This window comes from Gavialis gangeticus, unplaced genomic scaffold (genome assembly GCF_001723915.1).
Source record: "Gavialis gangeticus isolate Ggan-Ray unplaced genomic scaffold, GavGan_comp1, whole genome shotgun sequence".
NCBI lineage: Eukaryota > Metazoa > Chordata > Crocodylia > Gavialidae > Gavialis > Gavialis gangeticus.
Genome location: NW_017729024.1, coordinates 159,285,331 through 159,296,261, shown reverse-complemented (window position 1 = coordinate 159,296,261; position 10,931 = coordinate 159,285,331). Strand labels below are relative to the sequence as shown.

Genomic DNA, 10,931 nt, shown 5'->3' with positions numbered 1-10,931 from the left:
AAATGCCTTCAGTGGCCCAGGCCAGAAGGCGGGGTAGGGGGCGGGGGAAGGGGAGCACTAGAGCATGCCTCCCTGCTCAGCTGGAGCAGGCAGCTTGAGCGAAAACTAGTCCACCCACCCTGCAAGAGGAGGTTTGTGGGGGAAGTGCAAAGCTTCCTGGGATGCTAGCGAACTGTAAGTTAACTTGAGTCTGGAGGGGAATCTGGAACAAAAGTTCAATAAACTAATTTAACTTAAATCAGTTAAGTCTGATACTACATCTGTCCAGGTTTATCTGCCATTTTGAAAGCAGTTTATATGTACTGAACTTCTGTTGTGTTACGGATTTGAACTGATTTCTGATCTCTTATACTGGTTTATGTATAATTTCTGTCCCAAGCCCAGGTAAACAACTTTCATAATGGCATCACAAAGGTTCACTACTACTGACCATTGGCTTGCCAATGGTTATCTGCAGACCTGTAGCAGTCTTGGACAACTTGTTTCTAGACGTCAATAGCAACCCACTTCTGTACCAGCATGAGCATCTTCAATTGCACAACGGAGCATCATCGGCTTGGGAGAAGTTCCTCTCAGGGATCCCCGAAAATCTCCACGTTGAGCTGGGTCAGAGTAGCCCCATCTGGCAGAGGGCAAGAGGCCTGGGGATCAGCCTGCCGCCTGGGGATGTTCCTGCCCAGCTCAACATGCTGCAGAGGGGCTGGCTGGGGCAGAAGCATGGTCTAGTATGGGTCTAGCTGGCAAGCAGCCACCATGCTGAAGCAGCCTTGTGCCCCAGCCAGCTTCATCAGCATCTACACATGTGCTGCTGTGAAGTAAAAAATGCTGCAGTAGGATAGTACTTGTATTTACAAGTTTATAAGTTTACTCTAACCTAATAGCCCTGCACCTGTAGACACCAAGACATTTGCTGTGGAACTACTTAGTCTATTCCACAATAAACATCATAGGTAGACACGCTCTTTGTTTAGTTAGACACATGCTAAGCCCTGGCTACCAATGTCCACTCAGTGCTTATTGATACAACTTCTCTACATTGGGTCTGTCTCCAGGTGCACTTATTGCGCTGGAGTTTATTGCTCCAGGGTGCACAATTTGAACATGCTTCCAATAAACTCCAGCGCAGTAAGTGCACATGTAGATGCACCCAATGTAGAGAAAGGAAGGTCATTTTGCCTACCCTGAGCATGAAGAAAGCACAAAGTACATGGACACCTAACACTGCAGACATACCCTTTGACTAACTTACCCTATTGTTTTAGGGCTTGAAAGGTTCATGATGACACATGGTCTCTCTGCTGTTCTGGAACTCATAATGTTCTCAGTTGGGGAAGGTGAGCACTCTTCAGATAACTGAAAACAAGTAATATTATTAATTGGATATGCTACAGAAAAAATAAACAGTTTTACTGGAAATATAGGGCCTTCAAAGCCATACTCAGATGAGTAAGCATTGCTTACATGAGTAAGATATATACTAGAACATATGTATTTTGATGGAACTACAAGTTGAAAATATCTTCACTTTTATCACATTTAAGCAAGGCTGGATTTTCAAAAACACTCAATGTTGATACAACATCTCCCACTAAAATCATTTATGTAATACCGACTGATTTAAATTAGGCCTATCCTGAATGTTTTGGAACCCCCCACAAAACAAGTAATTTCAATTAAACATTATTACACTTCAGTCACATGGAAAAACAGTCATAGACATTTGTCATAACAATTCATTTTTACCTGAATAGTTTCTTTCTTTTCAGCCTTTGGAAATAGCAGTGTTTGTTCAATACAGGTCTGCTTTCTTTCCTTGTATAATTGCACTGGCGGTGGCTGTAAAATGGCAGGTCTGATGACATTCCACAGTGGCGAGTGTGACAAAGATCCTAGCAAAAGAGAAAATAAGTTACCATATACACAACTTTTACTTCACATTTAAAGTATACATTCTTGTCTTTGGTGACTCAAAATATGTGTGTGTTTTGATATTTTAAATTAACTGAATTTACCCATATTATTTATACATACTGCCCTTTGGTATTTTAAAACCCTACTAACACACCAGTCATGAAACCAATCAATGCTAATCTTCCAAATCTAGAAAGTGGTGTAATATACATTAAAACAATTTTGTACAACTCTGCAACACATCCATCTTCTGACTACATGAAGCTTAATCCTACACTTACTTAATTGGAGTTTCACATCGCGTTTAGTGGAAGCAGGGCTCACTCCCTATTATATGATGTATCAGAAATGTGTATACTCATGGTCACATTCACTCCTAAATGGAGGCCCAGAACATAGGTTACTTTGGTCCTCTAGTAAGGCTTAAGTTGGTCTAAATGATTCTGTTGCACAGGCACTCTATACAAGGATGAACTTCAGCCTTAGACTGTAAGCAGCTTTGGACAAAGACTGACCTGTTCTGCACTTTTGGAGTGTGCAGCTCTGGATTAACATCTGATATGTACTGCTATGATGACAATAATTACCTTCTTTTGTACTTGTGATGTCACTACTTCTTTGGAGAAGAGCTGAGGTCATGAATATATTATTCTTCTTTACTGCAAAAGAAGCGTTTATTCAAAAGGCTTAAATTATTATGTGCATTTCTGTAGCCCTCATCACTGTAGTGTCTGAGCAGGTCATGAACATTTTATCCTTACAGTCTATGCTCACTGCATCCCTGTATGCTGGTATTTCTGCTATTGCTTTTAGAAAGCTTCCAAGTGCAACCCAAAAAGGTTCAAAAGGAATGGCTACCTTGTCTCATTAAAAGTGTCTGATAAAATGCATGACAGATAGTCCATATATATGGACACTTCATTTCGTTTTCAAGAAGATGCTGGTTTGTTGCTATAGCAACTTTGCCCCCTCACCAGATTACTTAAAAAGCTCTAGCCCACAATTGCTTGAGTCCCTGGATTCTTAGCACTGGTATCATGACTCCAGGGTGTGGGGGACAGACAAGTGATAGAATTTGTAACCACTTGCCCTTTTCCATATTTGTAAGTGGGCAAATGGGCAGAGCTAGACTCAGGTGAATGGGTGTCCCAGAAGAGAAGGTAGCATTGTTGTATGAATGACCCTTGTTTTCATCCAAACAAACCCAGTTCACATTTTGGGTCAGATGTTATTCTGTCTATAAGGACATCTAAGTGGCCTTGGGCACTTAATCACTTCTTTAAATCCCTGAAAAAGTTACTGCATCTACCTTTGTAAAATACTGTCATGAGTCTTAAAACGACTATGTTACAGAATGCAGTAAGGAATAGGAGGGACATATGCAAAAGTGGAAAAGGACTGCACATGAGGTGCTTAAGTCTATGTATCAGATAGAATTGAACCGGCCCCATTTCTTTAGCTCTTTTCTACATTTTCTCAGTATAGTCTGCTTATGTCTCATCCCTAGACTGCTCTCCTGGCAGCACAGCATTCCCTAGTGCAAAGGGACATCAGTGCAATACTAACTGAGAAAACAATGTCACCTACTGAATGGCAAACACTTCAAGAATTTTCTTTTGCCTTATTCACATGCCAACCTGGTCCAACCCTGTTTAGATTTGTTCCACAGAAACAGCTGTTCTATACATTTAATGATTCTGGTTTTTTACATGAATATTTGCTACACATTTCTTAATTACCTGGCTGTGATGGGGGAAAGGTAGGAAGGATGGTAAAGGAAGATGATCTTACTCTTTTCTGAGAGAGATTATCTGAAAATATAAGACATTAAAATTACCATCTGTTCAAAGCACTAAATATGAGTTTTGCATGCTAGCAAAATGTATGTGTCATGGATACCTCTTGGGTAGCAGAATATAACTGTTATCACCTAACCGCTAAGGCCTTGCCATGTAGACTTTGAATTCCCCCATATTGCAAGTGCAGCTCCATATACAGAAGGAGCTGACAGAGCTTAAACATACCATCATCTATATTTTTTCCAAGCCAAACTGCACAACACAGTGATTAAAATTCTAGCAGCTGCTCTATACTGGCATGCCTGTTGTTGGTGCATTATGTGACACAGATGTTTCTGTACTCAACTGTTTGGGTTTTTTTCTTAATTTCCCACCTTTGTTACTGCAGGTTCTAAGACACATAGGGTGTTTTTACATGTGCTCCAGGGGTGGGGAAGAGGGCACTTTAACTAGAGCTCCAAGAGCTGCTCTAATTAAAACACCTGCAGCATCTCATGTATCAATATCCCTGTGCTTCAAAACGGTGGCAGGGGCGCTTTAGCTAAAGCTCATTTGACAAGCTTTAGTTAAAGTGCCCCTACCACCATTTTGAAGTGCAGGGATGCAGATACATGAGACTTGGAGGATGCCAGAACATGCTAATTAACAAGTCTGCTCTGATGTGCTATAATTACAGTGCATCAGAGTAGCCTCCCCACACATCTACAGGCACCCATACTGGCAGATTCTAACAGTACCACTCAGCCCTTGAGGTATGAAGCAATTCAAAGAACATAAGGTGTATATATATAGATATACAATCTAAATGTGATTTTTAGGATAGATCAAAGAAATATTATTCAATGTCCCACTAAATAAAAGTAAATATAAGATATTATAAAGGCTGTATGAAATGATTATAAAGGCTGCATGAAATGAATGAAAGGCCGCTGTATGACACTGACATTAAGGACTGAATTTTGGGAAGGGCATCTACTCCCATTGTTACAGTCACTACGTGATTTAAAGTAGAAATTATTTCTGCTGCATATGCTTAGTACAAAGTAGCTGACAGTGATTTGTATAGGTTTTTCCTCTATATTGGGGAAATAACTCCAGCTCCCCTGAAAGTGTTTCCAGGTGACTTGATAAGGGGGTGGAGGAGGATTGTCATCATGGCTTCTTAATTCTCTGGGACTCACAGTGCTATACAGCAGTGAACCAGCAACCTCTTTAACAGAAGTACAAAACTTTCCTTCATTTGCTCTGGGTGAAGAATTCCAGAAAAACTGTCTTGACTGAACTACCTAAATATTCCACTATTTCATGTGGCAATAGCTCAGATACGTAAGATTGTAACCCTCTGCTAATTTAAGGTTTTATTGATACTTAGAAAAGTTTAAATCCTCTTTTGAGAATTACTGGCTGGTCAATTTTGAAGTGTACGTGTTTTTCTGACTTGGAATTATTCTAAATAAAAAGTGAATATGAACGAAAGGAAAAAAGTCTTTGTTTCTTGCTTATCATGCTAGACAACACAATTTCAGGCATTAAACTATGAATTGAGGGAAATGCTATACCTGGGCCAGACTGCGAGTCAGATGTTTGGAAAGTAAAAGATGATGATCTTGCCCGTTTCTTGGAATAACTAATGAAATCTATGAGAAAAGTAACATATTGTGCACTATAAAACTCAATTTTGCAACAGATTTCAGTAAAATATTGCAGTAAAGTATTAAACCCAGACAATGGTAATACTCAGAGGGCACGCCTATACATGCATTTATGCTGGCTTAAATTTACTATGCAGTAACCTACTGGGAATAAGCCAGCGTCTACATGTGCAGGCTTTAAAGTGCATTAATGGTGGGTGTGGACTGACTTGGGATTAACTTTAACAGACGTATGAAACCTGCCCTCATTTGCTCTGGGTGAATAATTCCAGGAAATCTGTCCTGACTGAACTACATAAACATTCTACTACTGTACCTCTGTTAAAGAGGTTAGTGGGTCTCGCTAGTCTCAAGTCAGTCCACACACAGTGTTACTGTGCTGTAAGGCATCTACACGTGCGTTACTGCGCAGTAACTAATCGGGCATAAATTTGATACCTGTATGATGCAGGTATCAACTTTACGCTCAAGCTGGTATAAGTTGCCATATTTACTGTGCAGTACGGGCGTGCACATGTAGATACACATCCGTACTGCACAGTAATTTTGGTTACTATGCAGTAAATGTGCACATGTAAACACACCCAGAATGATTTGCAGGGGAGGATTAAGGCAGAATCCATTCATGGAAAGGGGCCATGATTTAAAGCCCGTTAAGGTCCACTTTACTTTCAGTGAATTCAGTAGGCTTTGGATCAGGCCCTATATCACTAAGCAGCAGGTGGCACAGGCCTCAGCTGCTTGTGAACAGATGGCTAAAGTAGGACTCTGTCCATAGTGTCTTTCAGTGCCTGGGGTCACATTATCACAAGTACTTAAAAAAGAGGTGAGGGCATGCAACAGCCATTAGTTCACTTGCCTACTCTCTGGGGCATTTGGATTTTGGGAGACTAGGAAGAAAGAGAATAGGGTAAACCTGGTGGTTCAGTGCCTCACTGTATCTATGCTTGGTAACAGACGTTTTATGTTATAACATTCTAAAAACTATTTATGCATGCAACGAATGCAGTTAAAATGTTCCAGTATCATACTACATGTTTACAGCAAGTTTATTCAGTTTTAATGAGATAATTACTATCGTTTTCAGCTGTGCAAATTGGTTCTTCTGCAAGCCTCTGAAAGAAAAAGAGAAAAAGCGTAAATGAGATGAGGATCTCTGCAAATTCATACATCAGGCACAACATACAGCAACCAAGTATATTTTCCAAAATTTTGGTTCTGATCTCCATTACTTTTCATTCCCAGTCCCTCTGTAGCTCACTTGAGCAAGAGTCCCATTGGTTTCCCTAGAAGCATTGTCCAGGTACGGGCTGCAGGACCAAGGCCTGCCTTGCCTGATTTCCAGGCTTCTTTATGGCCCATGCAAAGGGAAAAGCTGAAATTCTTACCTTGAAAGGTCGGTCTTTCTTTTCAAACACAAATATCGGCTGAGCAATAACTGATTTCTCTGGAAAAGTAGAGAGGTCTGTTTTCAGAATAATGCCTAGCTCTCAAGCAGGGCTTTTCATCAAAAGATTTCAAAGTGCCTTGAGAAGGGCATCAGGAATATGCCCCCATTTTATTGATGGGGGGACTGAGGCCTAGGCCAGGTGACATGGGCGACTGCTGCCTCCCAAGTCTTGGGGGGGGCACCAGATTGACGACGGGGCGGGGGGGTGGAGGAGTGTCCCCCAGCAGCTGGTCGCTGTCCAGGGTCCCCCAGCAGCCAATCACCGACTGGAGGCGGGGTCCCCCTGCGGGTGATCACCAACCACCAGTGGAGAAACAGGCGGAACTGGAAGTGCACTTCCGCCAGCACTTCTGCTTTCACAGCTGGTGCTTCCAGGGGGTGCACAGCTAATCTCAGGGGGTGCACGTGCACCCCCTATGCATCACCAGTGCCAGGTGAAGTGATTGCCTAAAGCCACCTAGCAGCACAGTGACAGAGTCAGGAATAGGTCTCCACAGAGTCCAGTCATGAATCACACTTTTTACTCTAAGACACTTCCTAAATGACCTGGTATTATGAAGTATAGTGCTTTTATCTTTTGCTAAAAATCTGAAGTGAGATTCAGCTGTACTAACTCAAGTAAAACTCTCATTAAATCCAATCGAGTTTTACATGCAGAGTTCAGCCTCATCTACCTGCAGTTCAAAATTAACATCTTTCACCCAAGAAGATCCCCAAATACTTTACAAACTCTGGGTTTGAGTCTATACCATGCTGGAACTTCCACTTGATTTCAATAGACATTCTAGATAGATTAAACAGATATTAATCTGGGAATAAATATTAGTTTCGTTATTAAGTGTATTCAGTGTCCCCATTACTACAGTAACTAAACACTTATCTAAAAAGCCTTTCACCTCAATCAGCATTAAAATGCATTAAAAAATATATTGCTATCACTTTGGCCAACCCACACTTCTTCCTGCCTGAGTATCTCCAGATTTGGGAGCTCTTCTCACAATATTTCTCATTCCATACCATTCATCATTCTGAACCAGATCCAAGTTTCAATTAAATATTTAAGAATTCCTTCATGCTGTGGTCCTTATGCCAGTTACAGTTTTCAGTCTGGTTGAGGAGAGAACCAGACCTGTCCACAGCTGGACAGGGAGTCCCACATCCCAGGAAGTCCCCAGTAGTCCTATCTGCCTCCGAGCCAGCAGGCACACGTAGCTCAACTCCTTGCTGCGGAGGGGTGCCTTTCTGTGGGAAATTCCAGTCATTTTTCAAATTATTGCCTAACCATTTCATTCAATTTATCATCTGATGTGTTTCTTTTGTCTTTTTGGGAGATTGCTATCTGACCCATGTGTCACCTTTGGGCTGTTGGCAATATTTGGTGCTTTGCAGGCATCAGGAGGAGAGCTGGGCTGAGAAAGCCAAAGGTGAAAGTAAGGTCTTTCTCCTACTTTACCCTCACAATGGGATCTCACTATGGAGCTCTGGCTAAGCTGTTGTTCCTCTCCTAGCTCAGGCTGGGCAGGATCACAGAATCATAGAAAATTAGGGTTGGAAGGGACCTTAGGAGGTCATTGAGTCCAACCTCCTGCTCTAAGCAGGACCAGCCCTGATTAGATCATCCCAGCCAAGGCTTTGTCAACTCAGGTTGTAAAAACCTCCAGGGATGGAGACTCCACAATCTCTCTGGGTAACCTGTTCCACTCCTTTGCTACCTTCCTTGTGATTAAGTTTTTCCTAGTATCTAACCAAAACTTCACTTGCTGAAACTTGAGACCATTGCTTCTTATTCTGTCATCTGCCACCACTGAGAACTGCCAGGCTCCATCCTCTCTGCCACCATGCTTCAGGTAGTTGAAGCCCAGGCTCTCAGTCTTCTCCAGACGTTGTCCATTCTTTTAACTTTTATCCCTTTTTAGGCTACCCCTTACTCTGAGAAAACCATCCCTGTATGTATCCCAAGCATCATCTTTCAAATTCCTCCCTCAAACCCATTCCTAATTCTACCCCAATCTCTATTTTAAAATATTAAAAGTAAAATTTTCTAAAATTATTTATTGGGAGGTACAGTGACTCCAAGTATGCTAAGCACTTCTCAAAGAAACCCATAGAAAAAAGCCCTGCCCCAAAATCAAAGTAGACTAAGTTGACTGTTAGCATATAAAAAGAGAAGATGCTGTCACTTGGGCCAGCAAGATTTTTGCATTTTACATTACATTAAATTGGATTAGACAGTCAATGGACAAAAATAGAGAGAATCTGGGGAGCAGAACTCAGGAGTACCCCTGCCCAGGTGAGTGCAAACCACTAGGCTACAGAGTCAGGCTTCTTCTTACTTGTTCTCCTTCAGGCCCCATGACTCTTTCATTCTTGAGTATACAACCAGACTTCAACAGGAGAGCTCAGGGGTGCCCCACGCTAGACTACTGTATAACTTGGTAACTACAGCACTCTAGCTGGGAGGTGGGAGATGCAGCTTTGAATCCTTTCAAATTGAAAAGGGCCTAGAAATGGGATCAATGTTTTCCTGGAGAAGTGCTCTAACCACTAGGGTATATGTAAAAGGTGAGTAAGCATATCCCCCCCTCCTTTGTCAGGTGCTGAAGAGGACCCCAGGCTCTGGATATTTGAGTACATGGAGGCACATAGAGAGGGGGCAGGAGTTCAGATGCAAGTATGTCCTCAACATTTCTTATTCGTTAGTTCTAGATGGCTCCATGCTCAGCCTGTGGGGTTCTATGTGTTGCCTTTAGGCTGCTCCTAACTTTCCCTGCTGACTGGATACATGCACAGGTATTTGACACTATTTCTCTGAATTAACCTCCTGTAGCCCTGGTGCCCAGGTTTATGCTTGTCAAAGTCTAAGGTATCAGGCACTTCAGGGACCAATCTGCATTTTACCCCTGCTGTTTTGCCAATTGTCATATAAAAATGTGGCATCCTCAAAACATGCAATTTTTACAACTGTGACTCTCCATAAAATCAACTTAGAATATCAAGCTATTCCCCACAATTATAGCAGTGAAAATATACAGAGAAGATCACCTTTCTCTTGGCTTGCATGGGGTTAAATTGTTCTAATTTTGTGATCAGTTACTAAATGATAAAATAATACTTCCATCAAAGCTTAAAGTTGAGAGTATTTCCTTTTAAATTTGAAAATATTAAAATATCCGTAAAGGTAAAAAATGGTTATGAAAAATCTGTTACAACACTTACATAAGGAACGGGTGCTCACATAAATCAGATGAAATGAAACTTGTGATAGTCGAGAAACAAAAGTAATAGTAATGAATTATGAGCACTATTATATCTGCCTTCCATTAAATTCCAAAATAATTTAGAAGTGTTATGGCCTGTCTTATAGTCCTTGATGTGTATTTGCACCTTCTTAGTGAAGGGCTGAATTTAGCTGCCTAAGTATTTCTTCCAATGATTTTTAACCCATCTATAGCCCACAAGGGCATCATCATTGTCACTATATTGTTCACAATGGCTGCTGAGACCTTCACAGCAATAGCAGGGTGCAAATTCAGATATTTTGCTCCAAAAGCACAATTCCCCGCCACTGGAGTGATAGGAAAATCTCTCCTTGCTGGTAGCAGTAATGAATCTATGGCCCAAAGCTGAGTAGTTCCAATTTTTATCCACTAGAGGGGAGCAGTGCCCATAAACTGCAGCCTCCTCTTTGCCCTGTACAGTTATTAAATGAAACAATTTCTCTCTCTCTTTTCCAAAAAGGAATATTTTTTTAATCTTTGCTCCCTTTATTAGGGTTCAAACTGCAGGATGCCTTCAAGTTACTTCAAATGCAAAACCCAATGCAGGTATGTTTCCCACTGTAAAGGGTATAGCATGTTGCAGGAGCCAAGAAAAATTAAAATAGAAAATAGAGGAACAAACAAATCCCTGAGGAAAGGTCTCTCTCAGGGCATTTAGTGAGAGGTTTTCCTGATACCACCTTGGCCAAATGACGTCTCCCCCCAGAACCAGGGGGAGACCCGTTTGTATCTCCAGCATCATGGCTCTTACACTGTCTAGGGCAGCACTGATAGGATCAGACCCAATAGAAATAAATCTTATGAAAGCTTTTAAAAAGAAGCTTGGTCCAAAAAAAAAAAA

General features: G+C 41.4%; 1 protein-coding gene across 2 annotated transcripts in view; it reads right to left on the bottom strand.

The window, feature by feature from the left end:
- The window catches only part of RANBP3L (RAN binding protein 3 like), a 114,393-nt gene that overhangs the window by 38,572 nt on the left and 64,890 nt on the right, over positions 1–10,931 (bottom strand). For both annotated transcript variants that reach the window (XM_019517960.1, XM_019517959.1), the window contains exons 2-8: positions 6,751–6,809; positions 6,438–6,477; positions 5,270–5,347; positions 3,651–3,722; positions 2,499–2,570; positions 1,744–1,889; positions 1,250–1,353 (exon numbers count right to left, since the gene is read on the bottom strand). In XM_019517960.1, the coding sequence (XP_019373505.1) occupies positions 1,250–1,353; positions 1,744–1,889; positions 2,499–2,570; positions 3,651–3,722; positions 5,270–5,347; positions 6,438–6,477; positions 6,751–6,809 (571 nt within the window). The remainder of the gene's footprint in view (positions 1–1,249; positions 1,354–1,743; positions 1,890–2,498; positions 2,571–3,650; positions 3,723–5,269; positions 5,348–6,437; positions 6,478–6,750; positions 6,810–10,931) is intronic.